General features: G+C 31.0%; 1 protein-coding gene across 15 annotated transcripts in view; it reads right to left on the reverse strand.

Moving 5' to 3' along the window:
- The window catches only part of PARD3 (par-3 family cell polarity regulator), a 666,346-nt gene that overhangs the window by 280,555 nt on the left and 366,755 nt on the right, over positions 1–19,036 (reverse strand). For all 15 annotated transcript variants that reach the window (XM_052000522.1, XM_052000517.1, XM_052000520.1 and 12 more), the window contains exons 7-9: positions 15,177–15,263; positions 2,734–2,859; positions 954–1,336 (exon numbers count right to left, since the gene is read on the reverse strand). In XM_052000522.1, coding sequence (XP_051856482.1) covers positions 954–1,336; positions 2,734–2,859; positions 15,177–15,263 — 596 coding nt within the window. The remainder of the gene's footprint in view (positions 1–953; positions 1,337–2,733; positions 2,860–15,176; positions 15,264–19,036) is intronic.

The raw sequence follows: 19,036 nt of genomic DNA on the forward strand, positions 1-19,036 counted from the left end.
GAAGTTATTTTTTCTGAGTCTAATCATTTATAATTTATAAATCATTTCCCCTTTCTCTATGTCTTATAGCCTTTACCTGTTTTTCATCCTTACCATGACCTTTATTACTTTTATCATTGTTTCCTAATCTGTATCCTCAGCACTGACTCCACTTACATTTCTTCTTTATCATAGACCCTTGGTATATCAACTTGCTTCCACTTATTTTCAAATCCATTGCTCCCTTATCCTTTCCCAAAATACATTTTTCTAAAACCCAATTTGGTATTACATTCACTATTTACCTCCTTCCCTTCTATTCATGTGTTGCCAAATGGAACTGGGAGAATTCCCAAAATCCTGATGACAAGATCTGTGACAAATTTATGCTGTATCATCAGATTGTAGTCCCTAAGCATGGATGTCCCAAAAAGTGTGTTTGGCTTTATTGTTTTCTTGCATTATACTGTCCCACTTGGTGATATGATCAGCTCCCACAAGCTTAATTAACATCTCTAGGAAGATGGTTCTCAAATTCATATATCCAGTTATAAACTCTCTCCTGAGCTCCAGGCTTACAAGTGTTTTTTTCTACATCTCAAACTAGATATCTCATAAATACCTCAAATTCAATATGTCCAAAAAGTGAATTCATTATATTTCCTCCTTCTCTGAATCAACTCCTCAATTGAATTTTCTATTATGTCAAAATTGATTATAAAATCTCTACTTGATTATAGAATATCTAAAAGCTTCTTTTATCTATTATGATCTTCAAAGTTTTATTTTAACTTGTAAATAAAGTTGTGATCAAGAGTAAAGTATAAAAACATCAAAGAATATATTGATATTCATATTTTTAAACACTTCATATGTATGTATGGGTCTATGATCTGAAGACGACTCACAATATAATAATAAATTAGTTTCTAAAAAAACCAACTGAACGCAATAAAAAACCGAATATGTCTTACCTTTCTTAAGCTGGATATTAAGCCTTTTCCCTATTTTTTTGGTGCTATAACCACTGCTTTGCGTTGGACTAAGGACATTTTGCTGCGAGGGAGATACAGTTGATGGCAGTTTTCCTGCTATGTTGGCACTATGAGGTAGTTGTGAATAAGAGTCTGTTTGGTCAGCTTGATTATTCAGTCTGGGGATTCTTTGGAGAGCAGAAAGTCCTGCACTATTAACACTCTTGTTATCCATATATTGTATATCAGGATTGAAGCGGTTAGGGTAGTAATTGTTCTTCTCACTTTGAGATAGTTGTTCATATTGTTCTTTCTTTGCTGCAGGGACCACTTCAAACCAAATGATGGGTGTACACATGGCTTGGCGAAACATATCTTTTGCTCTGGGTTTCAGAATGAATGAAAATTAGCAAATTAAGACTGACAGACCAGGAGTATTATGAGCATAATTAAGTAGGCTTAATTAAGCAATGAGAACTGACAGAACTGCTGAAAGTAAAATGAAAATTAAAATACCAATAATCTATTGATCAACCTTACATGATCTGATGAAGGTAAAGATACTGTACCAGATATGAATTACATGTTATTCTTGGGAAAAAATAAAGAATAAAATTAGTTATAACTGAAGTATATTACACACTAGTTCTTGACTGTGGTCCATATTAATTAACAGCTTTATGTATATCACTAAACCTCCAATGAAGTTAAATATCATCTTCAACAGAATTAAATATCATTATCCATATTTTCCAAAACAATTTTTGAATATTTAACAGTAAATTTGTAAGTATTCCAAGAATAAAATTTTGTACAAATTTATTTAGAAGTTTAAATAGTAACTAGAAGCTGACTTCCTATTGCATGCTGTCATTATGTGGGAAAAGTTATCTGAAATCTATGATTACACTGACTTCTGACACTAGTGTGTGCAAATCGAGGATCAACATTATTTGTCACATAATTTAAAACATTAAAAGTAATGGGTTCCATTCTCATTACATGGTTGTATAGGTGCCTAATATTTACTTAAGCTCTCCATTCTCTAGCCCACCTTGAAAAACCACAAAGAGGAGAAAATAATTTTTTATCCTTTAGGCATTACTTTGAAAACTATAGCAAATATATCCTGGAATTATAGCCTTTATATTTTCAGAGCAGATCTTTCATACAAGGATCCAGGAGTATTTCTTTCTTAAGACTAATCTTTGAAAAACAGTATGGCAAATTCTTAAAATAAAGATATTGTGAAAACTGGAAGAATGGTAGATTTTTCTAAGATACAAGGCAAGAAGCAGAATATGGACCCATGATGGATTTAAGTCAAAGGATGTTTCACATGTAGTTTAATGGTGGAGATTATATAATTACTGCTATTGTTGATCAGTTATCTCTGATTCTTCCTAATCCTAGGAATCATACTGTCCATTAGATTAGGTTTTCCTGGGCAAATATATTGGAGTACCCTACCGTTTCTTTCTCTGGTGGATTAAGGCAAACAGACATTAAGTGGTTTGCATAGGGTAACAAAGCTAACAAGTGTCTGAGGCTGGATTTGAGCTTCAGTATTCCTCACTCTTGAATGAGCACTCTATCCACTATGGCCATTTAGCTGCCCTGATTATACAGTAGCTTAATTAATTAAAAGCTTTAAAGTAAGGTAATGAAGAGCATTGCTATCAGCAAGCCATGGTTGGCCATTTTGCTTAAAGGTTTCAAAAAGCCATATAGGATATCTAAAACTTGAACAGATGTAATGTCTCATAGCAGATATACTTACTGTTCAAATCTTCTGTTGCGAAGATCTCCATCATTAATGCTGACAATACAATCATTCTCATGAAAAAGGTTTTCTTGTTCAGCTTTTCCACCTTTTTCCAGTCGTTTCACTAATAACCCCAGAGTTCTGGAACATTAAGAATGCAAATGATTGCATATGCAATAAATTCTTGGTTAATCCCACCCTCCCCATTTAAAAGCACTGTGAAATTCACAAAGTCTTTCAATGGAAGGTGGGACATAACACTAATCTACCAGCAGAGATTTTTCAACTGAGACTGCCAGACCATTATTTCAGATAAGAAATGTAACAATATCAAGAAGAATTTGAACATCATGAACAGAAACCATTGCTAAGAAGGGAAGAAATCACTTTTTGACTTGTCAGAGCAACAAATTTTGGAAACAAACTATAACATTCTGTCTAACATGGATAACTGCTTGAAAAGAGCTAGCCTGATGTCTCAGTGAATGTCACATTGTGCAACATGTGAGAAGCATGTTTTTGTCAACACTTTTGGCAGGATTTTTGCTGTAAGGCAGTTTTGTGCACTGCTGAGGGGGAATGATTCTCTTTAAGAAAAAAATTAATAATAATTAGATATCTCTGACATAACAGCTTCTGTTTAACAGAGGAATATGTAGGAGAAACATACATGGCTTAATCAATTATTGGGTCTTCCTGAGATGAACTCAGAGATTAGAGAGAATAGTTTCCTGAGTTAGCATTTACATTCAGTAGATGCTTTAGTTTGTGCATTTCAAAACACTTTGCTTCTTACAATGCTGACTAGGATAATAATTATATTTCGATTTGAAGAGGTGACAGAATCAAGCTGACTAAGGAATTTTAAGGCAATTGCTGAGGAGGCCTGATGATTTTTCCTTTCAATATCTCTCTACACTCCTCCCAAAAATGGATAAAACTTTAAAAGATACTTCTGAACATACTGAGAAAAGTAAAGTATGAATTAAAAGTACAGCTTTGAGTAACTAGATATCACAATGAATGATTACTGAACATAGAATCAGGGAGATCTGAGCTCAAATTCTACCTCAATTATTGACTGACTAGCTATGTGATCCTGGGCAAGTACTTAATTTCCCTCAACCTATAGTTCATCATCTGTAAAATAAATGATTTAGACCTGGTGACCTTTAAGGGCCTCTCCAGCTTTAAATGTAGGATCCTACGAATTTTCCCCTCATTTAATACCTTTCTGAATGCTGGGACACAGGGATACCTTTATGACAACTTTTCCATTTTTTAACTAACAACCTAATTTATCTAGTTGGTATAGCTTTGTCTTTTTTGCATTAATTTGGTTCCATATTTAATAAAAAGAAAATAAAGCATCATTCCTATATGGGAACTTAGTGCTTACAGCTTTATCATCATTTTCATCATTTGTGAAAACATTTTATACTAAATTTGCCTTTCCTATTTTAATAGTTTCACACAATCAGTCTAAATACTCAAATCTGCAATGTGGCAAAGTAATATGGAAGACATTGAAACTTCTTTGGAATCATTAAGTTTTCCAATAGAAAAAAATATTAAAATGAAATAATATTTCATTTAAGTTCTTGCCTTCAAGGATCTTTTCTTTAAAGAACATGGAATCTAGTGATCTCTTTTTTGCTGTGCTCTAATCCTAACTCTTTGTTTATATCTTCCATGGAACAATCTTATTTAATACTTATATGCATAAAAGTTCTTAATTTCCTTTTAGATTTCAGTATCTTTGAGGACATAGTCTATCCTTTACTCAAGTAAGAACAGAATTAAGCATTCAATAAATGGTAAATGAATGAAAGTACAAGTATAGAGAAATTGATGGAATAAAGCAACCACTTAGTAAACGTTTTATTTAGCTGGTTAAATCAAACAATATTGTTTATTGACCATATTGAGATAAATTGATCACTGTTGAAAGGGATTGCATGGTGAGATTCTATTCCATGAAGTTCATATTAAAGATGGATCTAAATTATTCCAAAGAAGAGAATAGTCCATTTCAACAGAATTCCTTGGTATTTCTCATTTTGTTGCCTACTCACAATAACTAATGAAGTTATAGCCCAGTTTTGACAAAATTTTGAAGTCTGCTCACAGTTAACAATCACCTTGCTAATCCATAAATCATATATTAAAAGAAAAGCATAACTAATAAAAATATTTTAAGTGGGCAGATGTTCTGTGATTAGACTGACTTCACAAAACACCATTTTAAGAATTTAAGTTTTATAGATAATTTTAATGACAAATGTAAATGCTATGAGAATTGTTCTTGAATATTCAGGATCCAAATGGAGAATTTAAGAGGAAAGGACAAAGTATTAACTTGAATGACCATTTAATGAATCTATGATAAATAGCTAGGAATCTTCTAGAAAGATATTCACAAATTACCACACAACTGTCTTAGTGTTGAATTCATTTTCTTTTTGGAGGAAAATAAATAAACAAGTGAGGCTGTCATCTCTTCCCGATACCCATCCTCCAAAAGGACAGATTGCCATAAAACAAATATAAGTAAATGTTCCTAATACAAATCAAAGAAAGTGACCTTCAGATCTAAGCTGTGATTTTATGAAACACAAAGTGGGAAATTTGAAAAACAAAATTAAACTAAATTAGCATGTTAGATATTCCCTTAGTTTTTACACAGCCTTTCACAAAAATAATGAATGGCACTTACAAATAAATGATGTCACAGTCATTAAACAAGTAATGTGAAAACGGAAAACAACCATTCAAATTGTAGTCTCCTAATTCCCCAAAATATAGTTCATAGCATTCATTTATAAGATTGTAAAAACTATTAGCTTCCTTAGTCTTATATATTTAACTACTATTGAATTTGTTGTTGTTAAAACATTTCCAATCATATCTGATTCTATATGACCCCCATTTTAGGCATTCTTACCAAAAATATTGAAGTGCTTTCCCATTTCCTTTTTTAGCTTACTTTATGGATGAGGAAATTGAGGGAAACTGGGTTAAGTATCATGTCCTGGATCACACAGATATTAAGTGCCAGATTTGAACACATGAAGACTTCAGGCCCTGCACTCTATATGCAATGCCATCTACCTGTCCCTACTGTTGAGTTTACTGAGTATTAATCCTCTTCTATATGTCAGGCACTATGCTAACTATTGGGGATACAAAGAAAGACAAAAGACAGTCTCTCAAAGAATCCATAGTTTAATGGAGAAAGAATATTCTTTAAAAGAAAGTGAAAAGAATATTTGGAGGAAAAGAGGTATAGGATACAGGACATAATGAAATCCTGCAGCTGAATAGCTGATTAGGTCCCCATCCTGCAATGGAGAATCCGAGAGGAGTTCTTCAAAGTGCAACCCCTCCCTCTCCACTCAGAGAGAACTGATGAGTACAAGGAGTACCAAGTAACTAAGTAAATGTGAATTTTAGAGTTGAGAATGTCTTCAAGAATATGAGTTTGTGGAGATAATGATGAACAAAGGAACCAACTGAAAAGTGATGATTTGGGGCTATAATATTCATCTCCTAAAAGATTTTTTCTTTAAAACTGAGATTTTTTAATATGTATGTAACCATTTGTTATCAGGAATTCAGCACTGTTAGAATCTTCCTGAATATATTTAATTGTAAAAACTATTAGCATCCTTAGTCTTACATTGTAATGGGCTGAGGCTTGAGTTGATGCACTGAGATCCCAAGCACATGAGGCTAAATAGTAATTGGACCATACTCTATAATATATAAGCTTGGAGAAAGAATGGCCCCCGTCCACTCTTTGTGCAAGTCCTGATGTGTTGTATAGGAAATGACGATTTTGGTGGGTGGAGGCAGGGGAGTGGAAAAGGAAGGGGAAGGAGAGACTGCTTGCTTTTGCCATTGCGATGGCTTTTCAACTCAGATTCCCCTCTGTTAGCTGGCTTCCTGTCGCAGCTGCCCATATTGCTATCGCAATCTTTCTTGCCCATATTGCTATCGCAATCCTTTTTCACTTCTTCACTTCAAATAAAAATTGAAGATTTTTCCCTTAACCTGAATTCCTGACTCCGGCTGATTTTAAATACACGGTCATTACATTACATATTTAACTACTATTGAATTTGTTGTTGTTAAAACATTTCCAATCATATCTGATTCTATATGACCCCCATTTTAGGCATTCTTATCAAAAATATTGAAGTGTTTTCTCTTATTTTTCACTTTCCATAACATGAATTTAGAGGAATGCAATGTGCTTATAGTAGAAATCATTTAGCTCTCTATTAACAGTGATCATTATAATGGAATTTGTGCTGAAATGAATCATTAATGAAAAGGGTACTTAAAAGTATCCTCAGTGTTCACAGTACTATTTTGTTTAACTTTGGAAAATCCATCCCCTAAAAACCTTTTTATTATTTAGATAAATGTAATCTTTCACCTAAATTCAGAACAACCATTTTCATGATATAGTAACACAATAACGCTTTTGAGGATTATTCAATATTCATGATGTTGGTAGGTTATATCAATAAATCTACTTATTAAATGATGGCTTAATTGTTAATATTATCAAACTTTTATAAATTTGATCACATTATTTGATTGATAACACTTCAAAAATGATTAAACAAATTTATATTACTCTTCTTAAATAATTTATCTTTCTAATCTAAATAAGCCCTTATGTCAAAACCAGAATGTTATTAAAATTAACCTGTAGTAAAAACACTATGATACAAAAACAAACTACAAGTCAAACACACATTATCTTTCCATAATTATAATCCACAAAACCTATTGTGTTTATTGTCTAAAGCCATCATCTCAAATGCTGAAGCATTTCTCCAAGATTTCAAAACTGACCCAATTTTAAAGGTAGACTGACTCTCAAGCGATACTTCACATACTCAGAGTGAAATCAAGTAGAATGAATGAAGCTTAACATAGCAGCTTGCTGATATCTAAATACTTGACACTATTAGGTTCACTCTCTCAAAAACAGAATGAATTTTAAAATAAATTATTACAATCTATGAAATTACCCCACTTATTTTAATGGGTGAAATATTATTAGCAAGCAAAACCAAAGAGGATCTTAAGTGAGCAGATATTTCCTTATCTTCCATTCCACCTCTACTGGTCTAATTTTACTGGAATTACTAATTTTTGAAATCCAACCAGGTACATTAGGTGCCTGAATATCATGTGTTCTCTCCCAAAAAAGTAAAGCATATGGGTAATGTGTGGGAAGATGGTGGTTTGAGGGGAGGCAAATAATATACAAATGTCACAAAAAGAGCTTGATCCTTTTCCAAATAAATTGAAAAATTAATCCCAAAATCCCAAGTTACATTTTAAAGATACTGCTTTATGGTTTACAAAGTATTTCTATTCTCGTAATAAGAATATGAGCAAGACAGCAAAAAGAATCATCAATTTTACACATAAGGAAATTGGGCTCATAGGTTTAGTGGCTTGTCCATGATCAGACAATAAATGGAAGAGTAGGAATTTAAAGTCTTCTGAGCTCAGTATTTTGTTTGTTCTGTTTCCAAAAGCACTAGAAAGTCCTTGATTGAGTGTTCTAGCTTTGATTATTCTATTTCTTCCTGTATTTGTCAAGTTCAGTATCACAAAAGGAAAAACAGTTAAAATAAAAACAAAGAATAAAAATAAATCACTTTCTTTGGGAAATCTCTTCAATTACATAATATTAGGCATATTTATCATCAGCCTTATATATATCTTGTCTTTCCTGTCAGAAGAAAAACTCACTGAGGGCATAGAAGTTCACTTTTAACTTTTTTATGCCAAGAAGCTTAGATCAGAATCAAAGCTTATTGATTGAGTTTTCAATAAGAACCTGGCAAGAGTAAAACTGAGATAGCAGGTCTCCTAAATCCAAATTACTAATATGCTAAAAGCACAGGAATATGAGATTGCTAAAAACTTCAAAGGACTGTAAAATGAAAAGGTGCAGTAATATAAAGGCATATGGTCTAGTTAACTCTAAAATAAAATAAAAGTGCTTAGTCACTTGAAAAAAGCTATTTTTTAAGAAATATTTCTTAAGTCCCTGCATGGTACAAAGAACCAGATTGAAATTATGCCATGCAAAGTGCCTGGTACATAGTATACATTTAATACATTCCATTCTCAATATTTGTTGATTAATTAATAACTGCTGATTAGTTAATTGTCTGATAGTAAAAATTGCACCATGAAGAGGGAGATAGGAAAGGAAAAAAAAGAAAACTCTCCATCCTGAGGAAGAAGTTTATTTTTATCCATTCAAGATCAATCACAATGTCTGCCCAGCAAGTATATATTTCAAAATTATTTTGATACATTAATATATAGAGGCATCATACTAATAAGGACATAGGACTAGAAATCAAGAATAACTAGAATCAAAATCTGGCTAACTAGGCATGGGTCACTAATCAGTTCAATATCTCAGTTTCCTCATCCAAAAATGGGAATTATAATCCTTGTGTCACTTTATAACATAATATCATTGGAAGAATCTAGATAATACAAGAAAGAACTTTGAAAATGTGAACGTACTAAATAAAAGAATTTTTACTTGTTTTGCTAAAACAGGGTAAGAGTCCTAACATGCACACAGGACATGAGGTCAAAATATTATTAAATACCTTTATTATTTTTACATCAAAATGAATTATCATAAAACATATTAATATAGTCATTTTAGTATGTATGTAGTTTCCTCAATTTCTTTTTAGTAATTTATAAGTAATGCTCTTTCACACACACAACACACACACACACACACACACACACACACACACACACACACACACACACAGCCTACAAAAAGCAATTGAGATGCTGAATCTTTGTACTATTTTGGATGCATAATTAGAAATTTAAGTGCTTAGATTATATTAAGGCTTGCACCACTACATTTTTACAAGGTTCATTAGCCTAATTATACACTTAATTAAAACAAACTCTGTCACACATGTTAACATTTTCAATCCTAAGTATAAATTACAACCAATGATAAAACTGAAAATAAGTAACAAATGTTTTATTGACATCTAAATTGGCTGAGTTAGTCTGAGTTTTGCTTTGATAATGTAAACTCACCACAACTGCCACCCAGCTGTATGGAAATGATCATAATTTATCTTAATAAAAGCTGACAGAGTATAAACACCACAAATGTCTAAAAGTAGAACTCTGAATAGGCCAGAATGGCATTCAATAACTATGGAACAGTGCACATAACACTTCAGACAAGGAGCTTGGATAAGTCACTAAATCTGACCACAAATGAATACAGTCAATATTAAATAAGACAGTAACTAGAGAAATGGAACACTTCAAGGGAATTCTAGGACATGATGAAAGAAAGGTTTTCCCAAAAAAAAAAAAAAGAAAGAAAGAAAGAAAGAAAGAAAGAAAGAAAGAAAGAAAGAAAGAAAGAAAGAAAGAAAGAAAGGAAAAGAAAAATCATTATTCACAAAGAAATAGATGAATAAGATAACAAAAAAAGAACTAATACAGAATATCTTCAGATAAAACTACATAAACAAATACCAAGATTCTTTAATTAAAAAGGTAGTGTAGCCTCAATTATATAATTTTCCACCCTTACAAACTAGGTATTTGAGGAATTTACAGATATAGACAAACAGAAAGACAGAATAGCTAGCGCTGACAAATTCTATCACCAACCTGACAAGAGGCTTTTTTGACTTAAATGCATTGGTCCTCACACTAATGACCATCAACATTTTTATTTCACTTAAATATCAGGCTTCTAGAAAATCTGTGCAATTTAATAAAGCACAGGTATGTGCTTCAATTCAAACATAAGTCGAATACAGCTTAAGTCTGCTATTACATGGCTTTCTAGATTTACCTTGAACTTTTAAAAAACATAGATCAACTATGGAAGAAATTTCAAATAAAAGAATCTTCCCCAATATTTCAGGAATAATAGTAAGAAGGAATCAGTTGTGAAAAAACAGCATTTACTATCAAGTAAAACATCCTGTAAGAATTTCTAGATGGCTCCAGGCTCAAGCTTCTACAAAAAGTACAAGAGAAAAGAGGAATGGTAAAAGAAACTATGCATCAAATTTTATTCTGTGAACAGCTTACAAGGGGGAAAAAGTGGGAGATGGATGGAAGGGAAGCAGACTCTTTAAATATTAAATAATTCCTGAAATTACAAAAAAATAAGAAATATAAGAAAAATCAAAAAGCAACATACTGTAAGATAGAGAAATCAAGTATCCCTAGAGAAGTCACATAACTAATGGGAATAATAGAATATTGATGTGGATAAGGAACTTCCTATTTAGAATGGTAGCAAAAAATACAAAAGTAACTAATACAGTTGTGATTGCATACATCTATAATCTCTATTACTATTGGGAGAAACTGAGATAGGTGAATCTGTTGAGGCCTGAAAGCAAGCAGGTGTGTTCCTACTAAGTTTCGGCCAATATGATGCACTCCTGAGACTGAGAGGTCATCAGGTTTCCAAAAGAACAAGTTACAGCTTTCATGCTGATGAATATTCAGATGGGTCTATGAGAAGATATTATACTCACAGTCTGAGCAAAATAGAGAAGGAAGAGAACAAGAAAGAAGAAAAGAAGGAGGAAGAGTAGAAAGGGGGAAAGAAGAAAAAGAAGTAGAAGCAGAGAAGAGAAAGAACAAAAATAAGACAAATGGGGGGAAAACAACAATTTTAAGTAGAAACTGACAAGTACATTATGATTTCTCAAATTTTAGAGGTGAACTTAACTTAAAAAGCAAAGAATTAAGGGGGGAAATATAATGCAAACTTTAACCTGGAGAAAATTCTCAAAATTATTTTTAAACTATGGGATGAATGCCCAATCAGAATTACAGAAATGTCACAATAATCAATACTGTTTTAAAGATAAAATTGTATTTATTACAAAAGATATAACAGAAACTAACAATTAACCATATTCTTGAAAGGATCTGAGAGAACTGAATAGATCACTTTCTCTCAACTACATTATATCTTGCAGCACTACAAGGCAGAGGAGATAGATTGTGACATATCCATTTATCACCAGTAACATTTTGCACATATCTGGGTAATGGACTTTAAGAAAGTTATCTCTTTTACCCAGAGACTTACCTTCAGGGATCTTTTGAAATATATAAACCAAGATATAGAATGTTCTATACATATTGTGCTTTGAAATCCTTAACTAGACTTTTATCAATATTTTAAAAAATCAATAAAACATCATCAGTAATGTTTTTTTTCTCAAGTCCTTATGGCCTTCACTAAAATATAATGAGTATCTACTAATTCTTACTAAGAATACTTTGTTAACACTTTTCTATTTAAAATTATTTGTAATGTGGCACTTCACTTAAAGAAAAAGATGCTATGGAAATGTTATAATATAAATAAAATATAAAAAATAAATATACCTATTATAAAAAAAAATACAATGAATAGTAGTTAATTTAAAATCCATACCTGTAGATGGCAAAAAAAAATATTTCTTTATTATTTATGAAACATTGAACATTATAAGCCAGAAATTTAATAGATAAGGCCAGGAAAACTTTGAAGAACGGTAAAAGACCAATATTTGAAACAGAATGTATCTAAAAACAGGTCATCATAGAACTCATAACTTTTGTTGAGAAGAAGTTAGGAGAAAGATGAACATGATATAAAAGAATCATGTGATAACAAAGAAATAATGAATGAGGAATTTCAAGGGGAAAAAAGCAGAAATATTTGCATTAACTGATACATAACAAAGTAAATACAACTGAAAGAACAATGTAAAGAATGACAATGATAATATAAATAACAGTAAAAGAAAGTCAAACTTAGATGTACTGAAAAGGTCAAGTTCACTCATCCATCTGCACACCCCACCCCCAAAATACACCATAGTTTATAAGACAACAGGAACTATGGGTAATGAATGCTCCATATTCATAAAATATGAATGTTCAATTGGTTAAATTTCATTACTGCTATTTTATTTTATTGATATAAGTGAAGGTTTAAGGAGAAAGTACATATTTAGCAGTTGAATAAATAAAAGAGGCATCAGTAAAATAGACAAACAAAAGAAAATATGTATCACTCTATGTCTACAAGCTAATAATAACGGGCTGGTTAAGAAGGTTTGCCAGAGACAATTGTGTTAGACTAAAGACATGAGATATTTTTGGCCTAATATTTTTTAATTTAGAAAGCATAATGACATATGACATGTTAGATGATATGTTAGATTTTGAGAGAAGCTCTATTGTCTCCTTTCTTTAGAATTCCTTTTTGTTTTTTTCCAGATTGGTACCCAAGTCAATAGATTATCCAGTTATGGCTTGGTAAAATATAATATTGCCCTAGTCACAGTGACTAAGGAATATGTATTTTCCTTACTTCTTTTGTTCCTTTCATTGATCCAAAACCTAAAAGACTTTGTAACACCATTATACCCCATCATCAAAGAACTGATTCCTTTGAAAATCAAGTATATAATTATATAGTAATAAGTAACAAATATTTCATATCTGAAATTGGAAATTAAAAAACAAAAAAAGATTTTTAAAAAGTTCTCACATTTTGTGATTCTAAATATGAGAATAATTTTTTTAGTACTTCTCAAATGGACAGTACAAAATTTAATGTATCCCATTTTTAGCTCTGCCAAAGGTTCTTGAAATTATAAATAATGATGTTGGCTCATCATTAAGACAGCATGTTGGGCAAGCAGAATAGCATTTTGCACAGTAAAATCCTTGTTTGGGTCTGGCACATATCAAATTAATTTAGATAGGATTTTTAAGATTAGCAATAATTTGTTGTACTAGTTGGTATGGTCAAATGAAGATTAGAAAAGCTTCATTTCCTTTCCCTACCCATTTGCATTCATTTGTAGAAAATATTAAGAGAAACATAGACAATAGATGTTGAACACAAATCTGAACCGAATTTAGCAGAATTTCTTAACAGATTTTTATCCTTTGATGCAAATGATTTCTATAACTTCAGCTAATTATAAAAAATTTAAACTAGTTACTGCATTGCAAATATTACAGTATCACAATACCTTCTCTATTTTCCAACAACTCCAGGAAAACATGACATTTCTATCTATTATCTGCTGTCTATAAAGAGCATTTAAAACAGGCAATCAATCCAGTCCTGGGTAAAAGCCATAATAAAATTATATGATGAATTCTACTTACCAAAGAACTAAAAATTAATTTACCAAGTTGAATATATTAATTTTAGAAATAATTTAAAATGTTTTATTTTTTAAGTAATTAAAGAGAACAAATGGGTATGTATTATGTAAATATCATGAAAAGTTCAACTCTTTTCTACTAAGCATCTAATACTATTTTATTTTCATTGCCCAAGAAGATAGAACTATAATTCTCATGACTCAGGGGCACTTAAAATAATATTATTTTACTTCTGGGGTAGGAAGTACAGGAAAAAAAGAAATTATGAAAGTTTTTTTTATTAAAATGTTATCATAAACTATATTTCTTGTACATAGTAGCTGGTATTTATAAAGTAATTTAGGTTTTGCATCATTAATTCATTTGATCCTCTTTATAGCCCTCAGAGGTAAGTGTCATATTAACAACATTTCAAAATGAGGAAACTGAGGTGAGGAGAAAATAAGTGACTTGCCCAGGTTCCCACAGTTAGTAAATGACTTGAAGGAAAATTTGAACTAGAGTATTGCTAACTCTAAGTACAAGATTCAATAAGTTTTATCAGCAATCTGCCTTACATATTCATTTATAGGAATGAAACATTTTCTTCCTCTGGTCATTTTCATGAACATACTTTTTGATGATGAAGATATCAGGTAATAAAGTAACATCAATTACCTCTGTATAAAATTGTGAAATTGGAAGTGAGGGAAGATAATATAGTATATCCCATGCTTTATTAAGGATATTAGTAACTTAGTGACTTAAATTTGATTCCAAAAATCAATTGCAGAAAAAAAAGGAGTAGAAAATAGAATAATTAACCAGATAACTTTTTTAAAGTATTTACCTCAGTTTTTAGGAAAAGAGTTTTTCTTGTCTTAATTCATTTAGGAAATTGTCTAATTTTTTTATTTCATTTTGCCAGTCCAGCTAGAATTCTGATTTCTACTTCTATTGTCAATTTAGTAGAAAATATTCCATCAGTGATGGAGAATATTTGTGTAAATTGAAATGAACAATAAATTCATTAGGATAATTTGAAGAAAATACATCCATGCCTAAATGCACTCTCTAATTATGATATACATATAGCAATAAATTAACAATAGTCACAAAATTTAAATGGTTTATAAGAAGATCATGGCAAAAAAAAAAAAAAAAACTTCATACATTTCAGTATAAACTAAGATAAAACACTTCAGGTTATGATTCAATTAAAATCCTACACAATACATTACCTTCCGCCTCGAGCACTGAAAGGCACTACATGGATTCCCAGAGGCCCTCCACCGTTGTTGTTGACTTCTACGAGCTTTACCATATCACTGTGAGACAATGATGAATGAGGGAACATGAACATGTACTGTAAACAAACCAAAAAAAGAAAAAAAGAAAAAAAAACACAAAGCCAAAAAAAGGGGGGAAAAAAAAAGAAAAGCAAACCACAACACAACAAAGATACCCACCAAACACACAACATCAATATTCCAGAACATGAGCAATGGTGATGAAAGCAACAGTAAACACTACATACCTGAATATTAATCTGATGGCATGAAAAAAGAGCAATCATCAGAAATAACTACATAAAATAATGTCAAACTAATATTTCTGATGGATTTCATCCTGCCTGGGTCTTGAAACTGTACTATTCTGAACCAAGTATGAATTTTGTCCCAACTAATGAGTTCATGTGGCTACTTTGGTTATTGTAAAGAGTGTTTAGAATTTTTAAGACTAACAAATTAAGCAAAATTTATATATTGCTTTTTCCATAGGAAAAAAAATAACAAACATATTTCTCATAAAACCACTGACTTATAGGACTCCTCTGGAATATTGGCCTAGTGTAGCTTTTAAATAGTAATTAAAGAAATGTACATCAGAAGGTTTGACATTGCTTTTTGACACAAATTCTTTACTAATTTATATTTTAAGCAGGGATAGGAACAGGAATAGGATTTGATTTCACTTATAAAGGGTCAACTTTACAAAGATAATTTGGTACCTTCTTTAGCAGTACCTATTGCACTGAGAACTTATATTTATGGACACACCGCCAGTTTGTCAAAATAAGAGCTGCACCTACCTCCTCCCAAATTGCACCTAACTCTATCCATTATTGCATTATATCTTTCATTTATAAAGTAAAAGCAATAATATTTATGAAATGATCTAAACTTTATTAAGCATTTTCTGTATAATGGACTTATGAAGCATGGCATACAATTATATTGTACCCATTTATGGATAAAGAAACTCAAAAAAATTGAATGATTTGTCTAGGGTCATAAACCTTAAGAGTTAAGATTGGACTCCTACTAAGATGATGAAAGCTTTCTGGCTCTTCATGCTTCCTGGCCCCTTAAGAGTGGTTGCCCCTTAAGGTTCTTTAATATGTCCTCTTTTGTCTGTGTCTTTTTTCTGGGTTACCTCACAAATTCATATGACTTCCATTGGCATCTCTATGTATTTGACCCCCACATCTTTCTAAGTCACCAGCCTCTCCTAATAATTCCAAACACATTTTCCATCTTTTTTCTGGATATCACCACATGAATATCTTACATCATATTCCAGATAAACGAATACAATCTGAAATTATTGTGAGCATATCTAGAACCACTGTCCTTTTAATTTTGCTGTTTTTACTTAAAGGCACCACTATCTTTCCATTGTGTCTAGTTCAGATTTGTTCCTGTTCTTCATACCAAAAAGGAAGAAGTTTTGAAACAGAAGAGATTAGACCCAGAGACTGATCTGTTTTTGAAAACAATGTAATCTAGCAATGACTTTACCTGGCTAGACACTTCTTATATTATTATTCATTCTTATATTGTGTTACATTACAGAAAAACTGGACCCATATCTGTCTGTTTCTCATCCTTGACTTACAACATTCCCACATGTGAAATGAATCTTCCCCTTTTCCCCTAACTCCTCAATCCTATTAAGCATCTCAATTACTTTAAGAAACAATTCAGATAATCCTTTCTCCATGAATACTTCCATACTCCCTTATACTATCCATCCCCTCTTTTCAGGCAAAAGTGCCTTCTTAAATTTGGAAAAATTTTACCATCACTTAATACAATGGCAGCAAAATATATATGATGATATGTTACACAATAAAATTAAGGTTCAAGTTTGAATTGAGTAATCATCCAGGATTTATTATTTAAAGTCTATTGGTCCTTAAGTCATAATCTTTGTTGGCCTCAGTGTTCATCTGTAAAATGAGAGAATTGTTCATCTCTAAAGCCAATTCATTTCTAACTTTGGCTATTTTGATAATGATAATAGAGAAGTCATTTAAGCTATTAGCTTTATTAATATCATTAGTATACAGTTTTAAATCATTAGAGAAAAAACTATGTGACTTCTTCATAATGCTTATTAAATCAGTCTTTCATTCTCCTTTGAAGTCTGCTTGTATTTGTCTTACCAATTTATTCATATCTTTTCCCTTGAAGGCTATTTTTGCATAATGTTGTTTGTTGCACTCTTTTAATTACAATTATAAAGGGGTACTAAGTGATACTACTTTTAAAACTAACATTGAGAAAAATGCTACAATTTACATTTTATCCAACTATTTTAGGCAAGTCAAGTAAGACAAAACTAATATATTAATTTGTATAAATAAAAGTATAACACATACAAAAATGAAAGAGAGCATCAAACCACACTAATATTCTTGTGATGTGTTATGTCTAGATAGTAAGGTGGTAATAGAGCTTGAAATCAAACCAAATAAGGAACTCCTAGTTTTCATTCTTAAAAAATATTTGATTTAAAAGAAACAAAATAATTATCTTTAAACAATCAATGGTTGTTTTGCATAATTTTTGGCTAGAGCTACTCAGAGATTATAATGTTAATTTACAGAAGTATCCCAATCTACATTGGTGGATAAGTATCTATGCCAATGAAATCAGAGATCATTGAAGTCAATTAGATACATTTTAATTTATCTTTAATTGGACTTCATCTGTTTGGTTCCCCAAGGGAACTCAGATAAATGTCTAGAAGTTGAAGGGAAAAGGATTTCAATTTCAAAAATAGGAAAGACCTTTCTTATTAAAAACAAGTAGCAGTATTTTTTATTTCCTTCACAAGCTAATTGTACAATATTTCAGAATCCAATTCTTTTTGTACAGCAAAATAACGGTATGGACATGTATATTTATTTTGTATTTAATTTATACTTTAATATATTTAACATGTATTGGTCATCCTGCCATCTGAGGGGAAGGGGGGAGGGGGAAAATTGGAACAAAAGATTTGGCAATTGTCAATGCTGTAAAATTACTCGTGCATATAACTTGTAAATAAAAAGCTATTAAAAATTTTTTAAAAATTTTAAATAAAAAAATCAAAACAAACAAACAACAACAACAATTAAAAAAAAAAGTAGCAGTGAAGTGAAGAAGGTAGATGACTATAATGGATTCTTCCCATGAATGACTACTTGTAATTGCCATTGGTCATACAATTTAGCATTTGGCATTGAAGTTTAAATTTAAATTCCTTTCTTTTTTATTTCCACACTTTCTAAATGTTTAAAATATGTAACCTGTATATAAATATTATAAACATACTAATATAACAAAAATATATCAGAATGCTTATACTATGAAATATATTTATAATATGCAAATTATTAAATTTATCTTCCATTTATGAAGATTGAAACACAAAATTCAGAGAGCAGTCAGTTCAAAATATTGCAGCTCAAATTGATCATTTAATAAAAAGGCAGTATGTATATGTCCGTCTTACTCTGTCTCTGTGTGTGTGTCTCATATTTATGAGAGATATCAATTTATACATGTATGTATGTGTACATAGATGTACACATCTCACACACATTTTAATTCTTACTTTTTTACAAATTACTTTAACATCCTAAAAACCAAGTGAACACAATTTTGTCTAAGATTAATTAAAAAGTTAATCTTAATCAATCTTGATCAGATATATTTTATATTTGATTTTCCATAATATATTTTAATTTCAGGGAAACTTTTTTTTTAATTGAAAGAAATACACATATGTGGTATCCTTACAGAATCACTATTCAATCTGCTTTACCTCA

Source organism: Antechinus flavipes, chromosome 5, assembly GCF_016432865.1.
Source record: "Antechinus flavipes isolate AdamAnt ecotype Samford, QLD, Australia chromosome 5, AdamAnt_v2, whole genome shotgun sequence".
Lineage (NCBI taxonomy): Eukaryota > Metazoa > Chordata > Mammalia > Dasyuromorphia > Dasyuridae > Antechinus > Antechinus flavipes.